Below are 20,000 nucleotides of genomic sequence, written 5' to 3'. Positions count from 1 at the left end.
GTCTGAAACACATAACAGCCAATTACCAACCTGGATGAGCTTCCTGTTTCTTAATTATAATCAGAGCCATGTTAGGAAGAAAGGAAGATTTCCATTGGAAAATTTCTCCCCCACAAATCTCAGGATCTCTAATGGTTCAGGCTGGGCTCAGAGAAAGCAGGTCTTTTTAGCTATGGAATGGTTTTGGACTTCATACGTCGCCGCCCTCCTCATCACCTACAGTCGAGACCAGAAACCCACACCTGAACTTGGGTCTTCTAACCCCTCCCCCTACAGTCGAGACCAGAAACCCACACCTGAACTTGGGTCTTCTAACCCCCCCCCCTACAGTCGAGACCAGAAACCCACACCTGAACTTGGTCTTCTAACCCCTCCCCCTACAGTCGAGACCAGAAACCCACACCTGAACTTGGTCTTCTAACCCCTCCCCCTACAGTCGAGACCAGAAACCCACACCTGAACTTGGGTCTTCTAACCCCTCCACCTACAGTCGAGACCAGAAACCCACACCTGAACTTGGTCTTCTAACCCCTCCACCTACAGTCGAGACCAGAAACCCACACCTGAACTTGGTCTTCTAACCCCTCCCCCTACAGTCGAGACCAGAAACCCACACCTGAACTTGGTCTAACCCCTCCGCCTACAGTCGAGACCAGAAACCCACACCTGAACTTGGGTCTTCCAACCCGTCCGCCTACAGTCGAGACCAGAAACCCACACCTGAACTTGGTCTTCTAACCCCTCCACCTACAGTCGAGACCAGAAACCCACACCTGAACTTGGGTCTTCTAACCCCTCCACCTACAGTGGAGACCAGAAACCCACACCTGAACTTGGTCTTCTAACCCCTCCACCTACAGTCGAGACCAGAAACCCACACCTGAACTTGGGTCTTCTAACCCTTCCACCTACAGTCGAGACCAGAAACCCACACCTGAACTTGGTCTTCTAACCCCTCCACCTACAGTCGAGACCAGAAACCCACCTGAACTTGGTCTTCTAGCCCCTCCCCCTACAGTCGAGACCAGAAACCCACACCTGAACCCCTTGGTCTTCCACACCTAACCTTCCTCCCCTCCACCTACAGTCGAGACCAGAAACCCACACCTGAACTTGGTCTAACCCCTCCGCCTACAGTCGAGACCAGAAACCCACACCTGAACTTGGTCTTCTAACCCCTCCCCCTACAGTCGAGACCAGAAACCCACACCTGAACTTGGTCTTCTAACCCCTCCCCCTACAGTCGAGACCAGAAACCCACACCTGAACTTGGGTCTTCTAACCCCTCCACCTACAGTCGAGACCAGAAACCCACACCTGAACTTGGTCTTCTAACCCCTCCACCTACAGTCGAGACCAGAAACCCACACCTGAACTTGGTCTTCTAACCCCTCCCCCTACAGTCGAGACCAGAAACCCACACCTGAACTTGGTCTAACCCCTCCGCCTACAGTCGAGACCAGAAACCCACACCTGAACTTGGGTCTTCCAACCCGTCCGCCTACAGTCGAGACCAGAAACCCACACCTGAACTTGATCTTCTAACCCCTCCACCTACAGTCGAGACCAGAAACCCACACCTGAACTTGGTCTTCTAACCCCTCCACCTACAGTTGAGACCAGAAACCCACACCTGAACTTGGTCTTCTAACCCCTCCCCCTACAGTCGAGACCAGAAACCCACACCTGAACTTGGGTCTTCTAACCCCTCCCCCTACAGTCGAGACCAGAAACCCACACCTGAACTTGGTCTAACCCCTCCGCCTACAGTCGAGACCAGAAACCCACACCTGAACTTGGGTCTTCTAACCCCTCCCCCTACAGTCGAGACCAGATACCCACACCTGAACTTGGGTCTAACCCCTCCCCCTACAGTCGAGACCAGAAACCCACACCTGAACTTGGGTCTTCCAACCCGTCCGCCTACAGTCGAGACCAGAAACCCACACCTGAACTTGATCTTCTAACCCCTCCACCTACAGTCGAGACCAGAAACCCACACCTGAACTTGGGTCTTCTAACCCCTCCACCTACAGTCGAGACCAGAAACCCACACCTGAACTTGGGTCTTCTAACCCCTCCCCCTACAGTCGAGACCAGAAACCCACACCTGAACTTGGTCTAACCCCTCCGCCTACAGTCGAGACCAGAAACCCACACCTGAACTTGGGTCTTCTAACCCCTCCCCCTACAGTCGAGACCAGAAACCCACACCTGAACTTGGTCTAACCCCTCCGCCTACAGTCGAGACCAGAAACCCACACCTGAACTTGGGTCTTCAAACCCCTCCCCCTACAGTCGAGACCAGAAACCCACACCTGAACTTGGGTCTAACCCCTCCCCCTACAGTTGAGACCAGAAACCCACACCTGAACTTGGGTCTTCCAACCCGTCCGCCTACAGTCGAGACCAGAAACCCACACCTGAACTTGATCTTCTAACCCCTCCACCTACAGTCGAGACCAGAAACCCACACCTGAACTTGGGTCTTCTAACCCCTCCACCTACAGTCGAGACCAGAAACCCACACCTGAACTTGGGTCTTCTAACCCCTCCCCCTACAGTCGAGACCAGAAACCCACACCTGAACTTGGTCTAACCCCTCCGCCTACAGTCGAGACCAGAAACCCACACCTGAACTTGGGTCTTCTAACCCCTCCCCCTACAGTCGAGACCAGAAACCCACACCTGAACTTGGTCTAACCCCTCCGCCTACAGTCGAGACCAGAAACCCACACCTGAACTTGGGTCTTCTAACCCCTCCCCCTACAGTCGAGACCAGAAACCCACACCTGAACTTGGGTCTTCTAACCCGTCCGCCTACATTCCGGTTAACCCTCCCAGTCAGTAAACCTACCGTCATGCCCAGTGTCCCCAGAGCTTTCTGTCTCATGGCCATGGCCATGCGTTTCTTCTCGGCCCGTGTCTCCCTGCGAGCGGCATCTATCTTCAGGTTGACCTCCGCGTGCTCCCTCAGCGCCTCCAGAAGGTTCTCTGCCAATGTCCCAATACCCTCGTCACTAGACACCTGCTCCAACTTGTGAAGGTTCGTGATGGAGTCTGTCCCGATTAGCGTCTGGAGAGAGACAGACGAGGTTGTTCAGATAAGACTTCCTGCCCACGCAAAAACGTTTTGCTACAGTGTGCCCTAGTGAACATGACCCAGGTGCGTACCTGTGTAGGTGGGTGCTGGGTGGCCAGGCCTCGGAGCAGTCTGAGGATGAAGGGTAGAGCTGGACGAGACAGGAACTTCTTCCACACATCGGCATCCAGACTGGAGGGTAGGAGAGGTGAGAGGTCAGTGTCGTTTCGTTTCACACACTGTGAAGTTGGGAGTTGTTTTATATAGATATAGATGTGAAGATTTTAATTCCCCCCCCCCAATTTTTTTTTTTTAACCCAACATTCTTTTCCGAAATGCCACTAGCCTGGTCCCAGATCGGTTTCGAGTTGTACAGACAATTACTGTGATCATTCCCAAAGGAGTTGGCTGTAAAACACCAACCAATCCGAGACCAGGCTACTTTGGGACACCTGTTGCCTTAGGAAGAGCTATAATATAAACACATGTAATTAATAAAAGTGAACAGGGACCCCCCCCCTACGAGGTCCATCCCAGCTTACTTTTTGGCGTTCGGGATGTGTTTCTTCATATAGTCCAGGGCACTCTGGGTGATCCCTTTCTGCAGTATCAGGTCTTTGAGTTGGTGTCCGTTGCTGTTGTTCTTGATGCCAGCAGTAATCTTACAGAAGCAGTCGATGAAGACCTTGTCATCGGCACTATGCTCTTCATCGTACCTGGGAAACACAGCGGGATAAAAAGGTTCAAACGTCACGGACATCATGTGAATAAAACCACACATTCACACTTTACTGCTACTACTACTACTGCTACTACTACACCTACTACTACTACTACTACTATAACTACTATACCTACTACTACTATAACTACTATACCTACTACTACTACTACTACTATACCTACTACTACTACTACTATACCTACTACTACTACTACTACTATACCTACTACTATACCTACTACTACTATACCTACTACTACTACTACTACTATACCTACTACTACTACTACTAACTATACCTACTACTACTACAACTATACCTACTACTACTACTACAACTATACCTACTACTACTACTACTACTACTATAACTACTACTACAACTATACCTACTACTAATACTACTAATACTACTATACCTACTACTACAACTATACCTACTACTACTACTACTACTACTATACCTACTACTACTACACCTACTACTACTACACCTACTACTACTACTACTGTACCTGCTACTACTACTACTACTCTACCTGCTACTACTACTACTCTACCTGCTACTACTGCTACTGCTACTCTACCTGCTACTACTGCTACTACTCTACCTGCTACTACTACTACTACTACTCTACCTGCTACTACTACTACTACTACTCTACCTGCTACTACTACTACTACTCTACCTGCTACTACTGCTGCTACTCTACCTGCTACTACTGCTGCTACTACTACTACAACTGCTACTACTACAACTATACCTACTACTATACCTACTACTACTACTACTACTACTATACCTACTACTACTACTACTAATACTGCTACTACTACTACAGCTACTACTACTACTACCGCTACAGCTACTACTACTACCGCTACTACTACCGCTACTACCACTACCACTACTACTACTACTACTACTACACCTGCTACTACTACTACTACCACTACACCCAGTGAGGCTCCATACTTGTCGAAGCTGCAGCACGGTTTAAATCTCTCCACTAGGATCCTCATCTTCTCCAGTTCTCCAAAAGACAGGTATGGTATGATACGTAGGAGACCCTGCAGAACGCTGGGGTTGGAACGGACAAACGGAGTGTTGATCTGGTCCAGCAGCATCACCAGCTGGTCCTTGTCCCCTGTTAACAACAGGTTACCCTGGGGTGGGGGGGGGAATACACTTTAGCTTCATGGAACACGTTAAGAAGAAAAAGAGCTATGAGAATTGTACTTTCAGTAGTTTGGAGCCACCAACTCCGATTATTTAGTCTGAAAACGTTTGACGGGGCGAGGAACCAGATGAGATGTATCTAGTTTGGTCTGAAAATAACTTGGGTGGAACATTCATTTGTTCTATGTACTGTTTGACCGGGATAGTCCACTTCGCGACAGTTTCCAAGGTTGCCAGGACAGGGTAAGTCGTCCAGGGCAGCCAGCCTCAGTCTCACCTTGTCCTCTGAGATCTCAGCGTTGGCCTCATCCAGAATGATCTCCATGATGCTGAGGACCTGCTCTGCTATGGACGCTCCTCCACTGTCCTTACTCTCCTGCTCTGCAACCAACGCCTACAGAGGAAGAAAAACAAATATATGGCCAAACTCTGGTCAAAATTAAACTGATAGAATTTCTCCTGCAAACCCCCCAAAAAATCTATATTTTGAATTGTGCATCTTGTATCTGCATCAAGTCATGTCACAATGTTATATTACTTTCTTATTTTATTTTTTATTTTACCTTTATTTAACCAGGCAAGTCAGTTAAGAACACATTTTTATTTTCAATGACGGCCTAGGAACAGTGGGTTAACTGCCTGATCAGGGGCAGAACGACAGATTTGTACCTTGACAGCTCGGGGGTTTGCCGTCACTGTAAATAAGAATTTGTTCTTAACTGACTTGCCTAGTTAAATTTAAAAATAAATAAATGTATTCCTCACCAGGTTGAGTGTGCCCAGCATGACGTTGAGCGTGTTCATGTCTGGTTTGACCAGCTGTTGTCTGTTGATCTTCACCTTCACACAGTAACTGAACAGCTTCAGCAGCACCTGGGATGGGGACAGAGGAGAGTTATTTTCTACAGTAAATGGGGAAATTCTGAAATATGTCTAAAAAAAAACACTATCGTTGTACTGACATGACTGAGGCAACAAAAAATATGTTTTTTTGTTTGTTTGAATTTTACTAATAATTTACCCCTTTTTCATAATAATAATTGGATACTAAATTGGGGGGAAAAAGGGGTAAATTATTAGTAGTTCCTATCTCGTCTCATCACTACAACTTCCGTACGGGCTCGGGAGAGACGATACGTAGAATGTATGCACACATGACTGTAAGTCGCTTTGGATAAAAGCGTCAGCTAAATGGCATATATTATTATATATTATTAAGGTTGAATGCGCCATGCGTCCTCCGATACACAACCCAAACAAGCCGCACTGCTTCTTAACACAGCGCGCATCCAACCCGGAAGCCAGCCGCACCAATGTGTCGGAGGAAACACTGTACACCTGGCAACTTTGGTCAGCGCGCACTGCGCCCGGCCCGCCACAGGAGTCACTGGTGCGCGATGAGACAAGGACATCCCTACCCTCCCTAACCCGGACGACACTATGCCAATTGTGCGTCGCCCCACGGACCTCCCGGCCTGTTACGACAGTGCCTGGACGCGAACCCAGAGTCTCTGGTGGCACAGCTGGCGCTGCAGTACAGCGCCCTTAACCACTGCGCCACCCGGGAGGTCTGAGGCAAATTTTTAATGGAAATTTGTCAAATGTTGAAGAAAAAAAAAACATCTGAAACCCTAACTGTTGAAATAGTTTTGTAAATAATCCCACAGCAATTGTAAATGTTGTCAATGACTTGTTACTGCCATTATTAAATATTATATAATAATGGTAATAACTATAGTCTCTGACTACAATGTAAATATTATATAATAATGGTAATAACTATAGACTCTGACTACAATGTAAATATTATATAATAATGGTAATAACTATAGTCTCTGACTACAATGTAAATGTTGCATTTCATAAAACAATAACGGACTAGAACCAATATATAATGTAGTATTCTGTTCCATGTCCTACTCACAGTGAGCAGGTGTCTTCCCTGTTTGAAGTCCCTGATGCCAGACAGTCTGCTGAGCATACACTCCAGTCCCCCACACTGAGCCATCACTCCTGCCATCTTATACACCTCCTCCTCATCCTCCTCTTCATCTGTGGTAGAGTCCAGAGACTCGATGAACTCTTCAGTAGCGTCTCCAAGGAGACCCCTCATACGATATATGATCCTCATGGGCTCTCCCTGACAGACAAAAAACAAAACCCAAGGTTAACAACACACTTCACAAACAAGCCTAAATAACCTCAATCGTTGTTTGAAAAATACAGTTGGAAAATAAAATAGTGAAGAGTTTGTCACCTCGTTGGTAGGGCACCACACCTTCTTGTAAACCTCGGCCACAGGCAGGTCCAAACTTATGATCTTATTGTTCACCAGAAGCTATGATAAAACAAATAGACAGGAGACGATTAGAAACGAGGCGGAGAACCATCTACCATCTTCTTGCGTTTTACTCCAGGACAGCAATCCCCCGAAACAGCACAGCAAAACGTGACTATGTGCAAGAATAAACAGTGTCTTGGACAACAACAAAACAACCAGTTGGCACAGTGTTGTTGCTACAGGAGAAATCTATGGTTTCCTACCTCCATGCCACTGTCGTCCTCGAGCAGGGCCACCAGGTCACAGTCCTGACAGATCTTGTTCTTGATGTCCCTCATCAGGGGTCCGATACCTGGCTCGTTGCTGCTGTACGGATTACCAGGCATACGGCCCTGCAGGAAGTCCTCCTGCTGAGGATCCTTCTCCAGGGTAACAAAGAACTCTGTCACCTCGTTTTCCTCCTGGAGGGGGGAGGAAGAGCAGGAGGAGGAAGAGGAGGAGGAAGAGGAGGAGAGAAGAGGAGGAGAGAAGTTAGAGGGGGGAGGAAGAGCAGGAGGAGTGGAGGAGGTAGAGGAGGGGGAGGAAGAGCAGGAGGAGGGGAGGAGGAAGAGGAGGAGAGAAGTTAGAGGGGGGGAGGAAGAGCAGGAGGAGTGGAGGAGGTAGAGGAGGAGGAAGAAGAGGAGAGAAGTTAGAGGGGGGAGGAAGAGCAGGAGGAGGGAGAAGGAAGAGGAGGAGGAAGAGGAGGAGAGAAGTTAGAGGGGGGAGGAAGAGCGGGAGGAGTGGAGGAGGTAGAGGAGGGGGAGGTAGAGCAGGAGGAGGGGAGGAGGAAGAGGAGGAGAGAAGTTAGAGGGGGGAGGAAGAGCAGGAGGAGTGGAGGAGGTAGAGGAGGAGGAAGAAGAGGAGAGAAGTTAGAGGGGGGAGGAAGAGCAGGAGGAGGGGAGAAGGAAGAGGAGGAGGAAGAGGAGGAGAGAAGTTAGAGGGGGGAGGAAGAGCGGGAGGAGGTAGAGGAGGGGGAGGAAGAGCAGGAGGAGGGGAGGAGGAAGAGGAGGAGATTCAGTTACGCCATGCAATGCATTCCTAGAAACACAAAGGCTATCAATTCATCTTTCTGCGATTCCTTTGCGTCCTCTTTCCTTGCTTCCTATCTCCTTGCCATCTTCTCAACCGTATTAGAGAAGGTCCAAGGTCCCCTTCCCATCGAACCTCTCCAATGCGTTTTGTGAAGGAGGCAAGGAAAGAGCACGCAAGGAATCAAGGAAAGAGGAATTGAACCATAGACTTGAGTTAGAGCAGGAACAGAGAAGAAGCCGTTTACCGGGTAGATGATGCTGCAGAGCCTCTCAAAGATGAACACCGGTGTTCTGTAGTCATCCAGGTCGTATCTCTTGGCTGTCTCAATACACACAGCCATGAAGGCCTTGGTCTCAGACTCGGTCCCTAGAGAATGGAAAGAAAGCACTGGCTTTATACCTGTGGTCATGTCCTCCAGCATGTCCTCCTGGGTCTATATTAACTAGCTTTATACCTGTGGTCATGTCCTCCAGCATGTCCTCCTGGGTCTATATATTAACTAGCTTTATACCTGTGGTCATGTCCTCAGAATCTCCAGCAGCATGTCCTCCTGGGTCTATATATTAACTAGCTTTATACCTGTGGTCATGTCCTCCAGCATGTCCTCCTGGGTCTATATATTAACTAGCTTTATACCTGTGGTCATGTCCTCAGCATCTCCAGCAGCATGTCCTCCTGGGTCTATATATTAACTAGCTTTATACCTGTGGTCATGTCCTCCAGCATGTCCTCCTGAATCTATATTAACTAGCTTTATACCTGTGGTCATGTCCTCCAGCATCTCCAGCAGCATGTCCTGGGTCCTCGATGAGCTTATATCTAACTAGTTTCCTGATACACTGTGGTCATGTCCTCCAGCATGTGCCTCCTGGGTCTTATATTAACTAGCTTTATCCACCTCCACAAGTGGTCATAGGCCTAGATGTCCTCCAGGGTCTATTAACAAATTAACTAGCTTTATACCTGTGGTCATGTCCTCCAGCATCTCCAAAGCAGCATGTCCTCCGCACGGGGATATTAATCATATTAACCTGTGGTCATGTCCTCCAGCATCTCCAGCAGCATGTCCTCCTGGGATATATTCAGTATTAACAAGGGTCATGTCCTCCAGGCATCTAGAAGCATGTCACCTGGGATCATATTAACAAGGACTTTATACCTGAAGTCATGCCTCCAGGGATAGGTAATCATATTAATAAAGGACGACAGTAGGCCTAGAAGACACCTGTGGGATCATATTAACAAAGGACGACAGTAGGCCTAGAAGACATGCCTGGGTCATATTAACAAAGGAGCAGTAGGCCTAGAACCACATGCACGGGGATAGGTAATCATATTAATAACCGGACCACAGTAGGCCTAGAAGACACGCACGGGGATCATATTAACAAAGGACGACAGTAGGCCTAGAAGACACGCACGGGGATAGGTAATCATATTAACAAAGGACGACAGTAGGCCTAGAAGACACGCACGGGGATAGGTAATCATATTAACAAAGGACGACATTAGGCCTAGAAGACACGCACGGGGGTATCATATTAACAAAGGACGACAGTAGGCCTAGAAGACATGCACGGGGATAGGTAATCATATTAATAAGGACGACAGTAGGCCTAGAAGACACGCACGGGGATCATATTAACAAAGGACGACAGTAGGCCTAGAAGACACGCACAGGGGATAGGTAATCATATTAACAAAGGACGACAGTAGGCCTAGAAGACACGCACGGGGATAGGTAATCATATTAACAAAGGACGACAGTATGCCTAGAAGACATGCACGGGGATAGGTAATCATATTAACAAAGGACGACAGTAGGCCTAGAAGACACGCACGGGGATAGGTAATCATATTAACAAAGGACGACAGTAGGCCTAGAAGACACGCACGGGGATAGGTAATCATATTAACAAAGGACGACAGTAGGCCTAGAAGACACGCACGGGGATCATATTAACAAAGGACGACAGTAGGCCTAGAAGACACGCACGGGGAATCATATTAACAAAGGACGACAGTAGGCCTAGAAGACACGCACGGGGATAGGTAATCATATTAACAAAGGACGACAGTAGGCCTAGAAGACACGCACGGGGATCGGTAATCATATTAACAAAGGACGACAGTAGGCCTAGAAGACACGCACGGGGATCATATTAACAAAGGACGACAGTAGGCCTAGAAGACACGCACGGGGATAGGTAATCATATTAACAAAGGACGACAGTAGGCCTAGAAGACACGCACGGGGATAGGTAATCATATTAACAAAGGACGACAGTAGGCCTAGAAGACACGCACGGGGATAGGTAATCATATTAACAAAGGACGACAGTAGGCCTAGAAGACACGCACGGGGATCATATTAACAAAGGACGACAGTAGGCCTAGAAGACACGCACGGGGATAGGTAATCATATTAACAAAGGACGACAGTAGGCCTAGAAGACACGCACGGGGATAGGTAATCATATTAACAAAGGACGACAGTAGGCCTAGAAGACACGCACGGGGATAGGTAATCATATTAACAAAGGACGACCGTAGGCCTAGAAGACACGCACGGGGATAGGTAATCATATTAACAAAGGACGACAGTAGGCCTAGAAGACACGCACGGGGATAGGTAATCATATTAACAAAGGACGACAGTAGGCCTAGAAGACACGCACGGGGATAGGTAATCATATTAACAAAGGACGACAGTAGGCCTAGAAGACACGCACGGGGATAGGTAATCATATTAACAAAGGACGACAGTAGGCCTAGAAGACACGCACGGGGATAGGTAATCATATTAACAAAGGACGACAGTAGGCCTAGAAGACACGCACGGGGATCGGTAATCATATTAACAAAGGACGACAGTAGGCCTAGAAGACACGCACGGGGATAGGTAATCATATTAACAAAGGACGACAGTAGGCCTAGAAGACACGCACGGGGATAGGTAATCATATTAACAAAGGACGACAGTAGGCCTAGAAGACACGCACGGGGATAGGTAATCATATTAACAAAGGACGACAGTAGGCCTAGAAGACACGCACGGGGATAGGTAATCATATTAACAAAGGACGACAGTAGGCCTAGAAGACACGCACGGGGATAGGTAATCATATTAACAAAGGACGACAGTAGGCCTAGAAGACACGCACGGGGATCGGTAATCATATTAACATATCATCAAAGCTTATCGGTTATTATTATTATTATTTTTTACATCATTCTAGCAAAACAAAGTATCCGTATTAGATATATATGTTGGTGAATCGACTAAAGCCAAGGTACACTACATGACCAAAAGTATGTGGACACCTGCTCTTCAAACATCTCATTAATTTCATGGGCATTAATATGGAGTTGTTTCCCCCCCCCCGTTTGCTGCTATAACAGCCTCCACTCTTCTGGGAATGTAATCCACTAGATGTAGGAACATTAGGCCTAACAGACTCCACTCTTCTGGGATAGGTAATCCCTATTAACAAAGCTGCTAGTAGGCCTAGCCTCCACTCTTCTGGGGATAGGTAATCATAGATTAACATTGCTGCTATAACAGCCTCCACTCTTCTGGGAAGGCTTTCCATAGATTTTTTTACACATTGCTGCTATAAAGCCTCCACTCTTCTGGGAAGGCTTTCCACTAGATGTTGGAACATTGCTGCTATAACAGCCTCCACTCTTCTGGGAAGGCTTTCCACTAGATGTTGGAACATTGCTGCTATAACAGCCTCCACTCTTCTGACTACAAAAAAGGGAAAGCTTTCCACTAGATGTCATTGCTGCTATAACAGCCTCCACTCTTCTGGGTTGCTTTCCACTAGATGTTTGCTGCTATAACAGCCTCCACTCTTCTGGGAAGGCTTTCCACTAGATGTTGGAACATTGCTGCTATAACAGCCTCCACTCTTCTGGGAAGGCTTTCCACTAGATGTAGGAACATTGCTGCTATAACAGCCTCCACTCTTCTGGGAAAGCTTTCCACTAGATGTAGGAACATTGCTGCTATAACAGCCTCCACTCTTCTGGGAAGGCTTTCCACTAGATGTTGGGACATTGCTGCTATAACAGCCTCCACTCTTCTGGAAAGGCTTTCCACTAGATGTTGGGACATTGCTGCTATAACAGCCTCCACTCTTCTGGGAAGGCTTTCCACTAGATGTAGGAACATTGCTGCTATAACAGCCTCCACTCTTCTGGGAAGGCTTTCCACTAGATGTTGGAACACTGCTGCTATAACAGCCTCCACTCTTCTGGGAAGGCTTTCCACTAGATGTAGGAACATTGCTGCTATAACAGCCTCCACTCTTCTGGGAAGGCTTTCCACTAGATGTAGGAACATTGCTGCTATAACAGCCTCCACTCTTCTGGGAAGGCTTTCCACTAGATGTTGGAACACTGCTGCTATAACAGCCTCCACTCTTCTGGGAAGGCTTTCCACTAGATGTTGGGACATTGCTGCTATAACAGCCTCCACTCTTCTGGGAAGGCTTTCCACTAGATGTTGGAACATTTCTGCAGGGGATTTGCTTCCATTCAGCCACGAGCATTAGTGATGTTGGCCGATTAGCGCTGGTTCGCAGTTGGCATTCCAATTCATCCCAAAGGTGTTCGATGAGGTTGAGGTCAGGGCTATGTGCAGGCGAGTCAAGTTCTTCCACACCGATCTCAACAAATCATTTCTATATGGACTTTGCTTTGTGCACAGGGGCATTGTCATGCTGAAACAGGAAAGGGCCTTCCCCAAACTGTTGCCACAATGTTGGAAGCACAGAATTGTCTATAATGTCATTGTATACTGTAACGTTAAGATGACTCTTCACTGGAACTAAGGGGCCTGAACCATGAAAAACAGCCCCAGACCATTATTCCTCCTCCACCAAACTTTAGTTGGCACTATGCATTGGGGCAGGTAGCGTTCCCCTCCAAACCTAGATTAGTCTGTCGTACTGCCAGATGGTGAAGCGTGAATCATTACTCCAGAGAACGCATTTCCACTGCTTCAGAGTCCAATGGCGACGAGCTTTACACCACTCCAGCCGACGCTTGGCATTACGCACGGTGATCTTAGACTTGTGTGCGGCTGCTCCGCCATGGAAACCCATTTCACGAAGCTCTCGACGAACAGTACTTGTGCTGAAGTTGCTTCCAGAGAGGCAGTATGGAACTCGGTAGTGAGTGTTGCAACGAAGGACAGAAGATTTTTTTTACGCGCTACAGCACTCAGCAGTCCCGTTCCGTGAGCTTGTGTGATCTACCACTTCACGGCTGAGCCGCTGACATTTCCACTTCACAATAACAGCACGTAGTTAACCGGGGAAGCTCTAGCAGGGCATAAATTGTCATATCAAATCAAATTTTATTGGTCACATACACATGGTTAGCAGATGTTAATGTGAGTGTAGCGAAATGCTTGTTTGACGAACTGACTTGTTGGAAAGGTGGCATCCTATGACGGTGCCACGTTGAAAGTCACTGAGCTCTTCAGCAAGGCCATTCTACTGCCAATGTGCTCAATTTAAAAACACCGGTCACCAACGGGTGTGGCTGAAATAGCTGAATGCACTAATTTGAAGGGGTGTCCACATACTGCTGTAATATATAGTGTAAGTGGAAAATCATGTTGATGTTTTATTTGAGTCAACTCTCCCTATAAGACCAGTTAATACAAGCGCCCTGGTTTAGGTGAATGAAACGCGTCACATACCAGTCAAGCTCTTGAGGGCGTATCCCTGCTGCAGGTCTGTGCTGAGCGTGGCCTCTTCCAGAGCCAACAGGTTGGCTATTTCCTTGGTGATGAGGTTTCCGATGTAGGGCAGGACTCCTCGGGCAGCCAGGTACACCTTCCATTGAGGAGGCTTGATGAGCTTTTGGTACAGACCCAGATACTCAGCTGCACATTCCCCCGCGATGCTCAACTCATCCAGGTAACTGAGGGACAAACACACAGTGATGCTCAACTCATCCAGGTAACTGAGGGACAAACACACAGTGATGCTCAACTCATCCAGGTAACTGAGGGACAAACACACAGTGATGCTCAACTCATCCAGGTAACTGAGGGACAAACACACAGTGATGCTCAACTCATCCAGGTAACTGAGGGACAAACACACAGTGATGCTCAACTCATCCAGGTAACTGAGGGACAAACACACAGTGATGCTCAACTCATCCAGGTAACTGAGGGACAAACACACACTGATGCTCAACTCATCCAGGTAACTGAGGGACAAACACACAGTGATGCTCAACTCATCCAGGTAACTGAGGACAAACACACAGTGATGCTCAACTCCTCCAGGTAACTGAGGGACAAACACACAGTGATGCTCAACTCCTCCAGGTAACTGAGGGACAAACACACAGTGATGCTCAACTCATCCAGGTAACTGAGGACAAACACACACTGATGCTCAACTCATCCAGGTAACTGAGGACAAACACACACTGATGCTGGTAACTGAGGGACAAACACACAGTGATGCAACTCCTCCAGGTAACTGAGGGACAAACACACAGTGATGCTCAACTCATCCAGGTAACTGAGGGACAAACACACACTGATGCTCAACTCAACCAGGTAACTGAGGGACAGACACACACTGATGCTCAACTCCTCCAGGTAACTGAGGGACAAACACACAGTGATGCTCAACTCCTCCAGGTAACTGAGGACAAACACACACTGATGCTCAACTCCTCCAGGTAACTGAGGGACAAACACACACTGATGCTCAACTCATCCAGGTAACTGAGGGACAAACACACACTGATGCTCAACTCCTCCAGGTAACTGAGGGACAAACACACAGTGATGCTCAACTCCTCCAGGTAACTGAGGGACAAACACACACTGATGCTCAACTCCTCCAGGTAACTGAGGGACAAACACACAGTGATGCTCATCCTCCAGGTAACTGAGGGACAAACACACACTGATGCTCAACTCATCCAGGTAACTGAGGGACAAACACACACTGATGCTCAACTCATCCAGGTAACTGAGGGACAAACAACACTGATGCTCAACTCCTCCAGGTAACTGAGGGACAAACACACAGTGATGCTCAACTCCTCCAGGTAACTGAGGGACAAACACACAGTGATGCTCAACTAGGTAACTGAGGGACAAACACACAGTGATGCTCAACTCATAGGTAACTGAGGGACAAACACACAGTGATGCTCAACTCATCCAGGTAACTGAGGACAAACACACAGTGATGCTCAACTCATCCAGGTAACTGAGGGACAAACACACAGTGATGCTCAACTCATCCAGGTAACTGAGGGACAAACACACACTGATGCTTCATCCAGGTAACTGAGGACAAACACACAGTGATGCTCAACTCCTCCAGGTAACTGAGGGACAAACTGATGCTCAACAGCTACAAACACACACTAACAAATAACAAACACCAGTGATTAACCAACCAACAACTGATACTAACCAGGTAACTGAGGGACAAACACACACTGATGCTCACAGGTTGATGACCATGATGCTCAACTCAACCAGGTAACTGATGATTTCCCAGGTAACTGAGGGACAGACAAATACCTGTCAATATAAGCCAGGATATAGCACAAAAAAAAACAAAGTATTGATGGCAATATTTCACACACCTGGTCAACTACAACAAATAACACAGTGTTAACCAACCACAACTGACTACACACCATGATCCTTAGATCACCCCACAATTTGAAAGTTGAAAACATATATACACACATATATATTTTTTAAACAGTGCTACCTTTCCCAACCCGAAGACTGCCTCTTACCTGGTAAGCAGGTCCAGCACCTGCTGCTTGCGGCTGGGGATGGAGGTGAGGGCCTCAACGATGGTACAGGCTGCCTGCCGCGCTGCCTGGGTGGCTGGGGTGAACAGCACCTGGGAGGCAGCGGAGATGACAGTAAAACAATTAAAGCATGGAAGTGAAAAATGCTATAATTAAAAAAAAATAAAAAAATAAAATAGGTGATATGAGTCCATACACCAGCTACATTAACCCCAGTCCCATGTTGTCTCATCGAAAGGTGCAGCGTATCATTTAAATTATTATTTTACATTTTTTTAAATTTAAAACCTTTCCATTCAATTTCAAATGTAAAAGCTGAGTGGTGTAGTGCTGCCTGGAGAGGTTGGTAAATAGTCTAATCCTAAACGCTTCGCCCGGGCCAAGGAAAATTACCCGAGTGTGAAACTCTATGACAAACAGTGGACTTTGAACGAGCTAAAATGGTCGATCCCATATTGGTCTTTTACAGACGAGCTGTATGGTACCAGTTAGCTAATAGTAGGCCTACGAATGAAATAGATAAATGAGACTGGGAACGGGGTCAGAAATTCACAGATTTTAGATTATTTTCAAAGGTGCTAGTTTTGGACTAGCACCTTTCGGTTGCTAGTCCAACGCTCTAACCACTAGGCTACTAGGCTACCCTGCCGTCCCGTACTGCTGTAAGAGCAGGGGAGTATCCTTACCTGTCTGAGCCAATTGTTGTGTCCCAGTTTGAGGAGCCGAGGGAACAGACCCTCGGAGCGTGACCTCATGAACTGTTTCCACTTCCACACATACTTCTCCATCAGGTAACGCCTCCGCACCTCGGCCTTGTTCTGGGGCTTGGACGCCGTCTCCTGGCCTGGTGGACAAACGTTACAGACATTGTTTAAAGGGATAGTTTGCATACCGTTTGAAAATAAAAGGGATAGTTCCTCCGAGTTCCGTAATCAAATGCATTTGCTTCAGCAATAACACTACTGTTCCTTCTGTGGACGTATCACATGTAACTTTTCACTAGATGCTACTGATTTTAAACCATAGACCTCTATATCCATCTATCTATCTATCTCTATCCATCTCTCTCTCTATATCTATATCTATATCTATATCTATATCTATATCTATCTATATCTATCTATATCTATATCTATCTATATCTATATCTATCTATATCTATATCTATATCTATATCTATATCTATATCCATCTCTATATCCATCTCTATATCCATCTCTATATCCATCTCTATATCCATCTCTATATCCATCTCTATCCATCTCTATCCATCTCTATCCATCTCTATCCATCTCTATCCATCTCTATCCATCTCTATCCATCTCTATCCATCTATATCTATCTATATCTATCTATATCTATCTATATCTATCTATCTATATCCATTTCATCGACATTGGTGTCATAATGGCTTAAATATGATGGTAGGGAGATTTTAATTTAAAACATTGAGCTTCAAATCAATCCCTACTACAGTCGGGCAGACCAACCGATTAAAACACATTTTAAAAATCACATCTACTCACATCTTGCTGGAAGGCACTTTTTCCAGGCTTCATACGATGCTTTGGGGTCCTTCTTGAGCCAGAGCTGGGCCTGAGCATGGATCTCATTGCAGTAGGGCTTCACTGTAGTCAGAGACTCCACAGCGGAATCCTGGAGACACAGAAACAACAACATTTCCTGAAATGGACTAATCTACAAAATCACCTAAAAATCCTAAATGACTCTCATTATAATGTTGTAGTCATTCTACAAAATCACAGAGTGCAATGTAAGTCTCTCCTCAAAACGCGCCCCACCCAAGCAGCCGCTGCGAGGCAAGTATGACTGACTGACTGACTGACTGACTGACTGACTGATTAACTGACTGACTGATTAACTGACTGACTGATTAACTGACTGACTGATTAACTGACTGACTGATTAACTGACTGATTGATTAACTGACTGATTAACTGATTAACTTCTTGACTGATTAACTGACTGATTAACTGACTGATTAACTGACTGATTAACTGACTGATTAACTGACTTTAACTGACTGATTTAACTGACTTATACTTTTGACTGATTAACTGACTGACTGATTAACTGACTGACTGATTAACTGACTGACTGATTAACTGACTGACTGACTGATTAACTGACTGACTGATTAACTGACTGACTGACTGATTAACTGATTAACTGACTGACTGACTGACTGATTAACTGACTGACTGACTGACTGATTAACTGACTGACTGACTGATTAACTGACTGACTGACTGATTAACTGATTAACTGACTGACTGATTAACTGACTGACTGATTAACTGACTGACTGATTAACTGACTGACTGACTGACTGACTGATTAACTGACTGACTGACTGATTAACTGACTGACTGACTGATTAACTGACTGACTGACTAACTGACTGACTGACTGACTGACTAACTGACTGACTGACTGACTGACTGACTGACTGACTGACTGATTAACTGACTGATTGACTGACTGATTAACTGACTGACTGACTGATTAACTGACTGATTAACTGACTGACTGACTGACTGATTAACTGACTGATTAACTGACTGACTGACTAACTGACTGACTAACTGACTGACTGACTGACTGACTGATTAACTGACTGACTGACTGAACTGACTGATTAACTGACTGACTGATTAACTGACTGATTAACTGACTGATTAACTGACTGATTTAACTGACTGATTAACTGACTGATTAACTGACTGACTGACTGATTAACTGACTGACTGACTGATTAACTGACTGACTGATTAACTGACTGATTAACTGACTGACTAACTGACTGATTAACTGACTGACTGATTAACTGACTGATTAACTGAACTGACTGACTGACTGACTGACTGATTAACTGACTGACTGATTAACTGACTGACTGATTAACTGACTGACTGACTGACTGACTGATTAACTGACTGACTAACTGACTGACTGACTAACTGACTGACTAACTGACTGACTGACTGACTGACTAACTGACTGACTGACTGACTAACTGACTGACTGATTAACTGACTGACTGATTAACTGACTGACTGACTGACTAACTGACTGACTGATTAACTGACTGACTGACTGATTAACTGACTGACTGATTAACTGACTGACTGATTAACTGACTGACTGATTAACTGACTGACTGATTAACTGACTGACTGACTTAATTAACTGACTAGTGCTATAGTACGACGGTACCTTGTTCTTCTTGGAGGTGGGGGCAGGGGCTTGATGAGTTTCTGTAGGATCCTGAGACACATCAGAGTAATGTTCTCCACCACCACAGGGGTCTTGATGTTCACAGCCATCAGGAACAGACTCAGGGCTATAGACGCCGAGAAACATGACGGATTATTACATTTAAAAAAAAGGGGGGGAAAAAAAATAGGGGGATGAGAGAAGGAGGTGGTAAAAGCCTCACCACATCGCAGTCGTAGCTCCCAGCAGCCCCCTTCCTTGGAGATGGAGTCGGTGAGCAGTAGCATCTCATACTGCAGACTGGAGACCAGGTCAGGATTGGCCCAGTGGCCCTTCAGAGCAGCGGACACCTTGTGAATGATCAGGTCATTCATCTGCTGAGTGGCCTCTGGCTGGTCTCTGTACAGGGAGATGTCGACAGATGAGAATGGGTTTACTGACTGTATGTGGGTGTGTAATGGAATTGCCTAGGCTTTCAAGCTCAGAGGACTAACACGGGTCTTATAGCACACGGACTACCCAGGTTTTAACAGTCGTTTGGGCTTATGTACACTTGTGAGCAACGTGCGCGTTTGGTTGGCCTAGTGGTTAGAGCTTTGGACTAGAAACC

General features: G+C 46.4%; 1 protein-coding gene and 1 long non-coding RNA gene across 2 annotated transcripts in view; one reads left to right on the top strand and one right to left on the bottom strand.

Annotated features, from left to right (window-relative positions):
• LOC118360485 (E3 ubiquitin-protein ligase UBR4) overlaps positions 1-20,000 on the bottom strand; it is a 178,395-nt gene that overhangs the window by 10,043 nt on the left and 148,352 nt on the right. Inside the window, 20 exon segments of the mRNA XM_052484171.1 lie at positions 1-2; positions 2,858-3,076; positions 3,175-3,274; positions 3,625-3,798; positions 4,783-4,973; positions 5,264-5,380; positions 5,752-5,859; positions 6,911-7,126; positions 7,244-7,324; positions 7,531-7,728; positions 8,583-8,704; positions 9,098-9,161; positions 11,417-11,487; positions 14,052-14,275; positions 16,136-16,245; positions 16,840-16,997; positions 17,680-17,809; positions 19,391-19,419; positions 19,422-19,517; positions 19,614-19,789. The exon segment at positions 1-2 is cut by the window's left edge and continues 112 nt beyond it. Coding sequence (XP_052340131.1) covers positions 1-2; positions 2,858-3,076; positions 3,175-3,274; positions 3,625-3,798; positions 4,783-4,973; positions 5,264-5,380; positions 5,752-5,859; positions 6,911-7,126; positions 7,244-7,324; positions 7,531-7,728; positions 8,583-8,704; positions 9,098-9,161; positions 11,417-11,487; positions 14,052-14,275; positions 16,136-16,245; positions 16,840-16,997; positions 17,680-17,809; positions 19,391-19,419; positions 19,422-19,517; positions 19,614-19,789 — 2,586 coding nt within the window.
• On the top strand, positions 9,722-11,033 carry LOC127913132 (uncharacterized). Its single transcript, XR_008084823.1, has 3 exons — positions 9,722-9,821; positions 10,134-10,241; positions 10,917-11,033. It is a non-coding gene; the product is annotated as an uncharacterized LOC127913132 (long non-coding RNA).

Source organism: Oncorhynchus keta, chromosome 28, assembly GCF_023373465.1.
Source record: "Oncorhynchus keta strain PuntledgeMale-10-30-2019 chromosome 28, Oket_V2, whole genome shotgun sequence".
Lineage (NCBI taxonomy): Eukaryota > Metazoa > Chordata > Actinopteri > Salmoniformes > Salmonidae > Oncorhynchus > Oncorhynchus keta.
The sequence above is the reverse complement of the archived record's forward strand: the minus strand, read 5'-3'. Positions and strand labels throughout refer to the sequence as shown.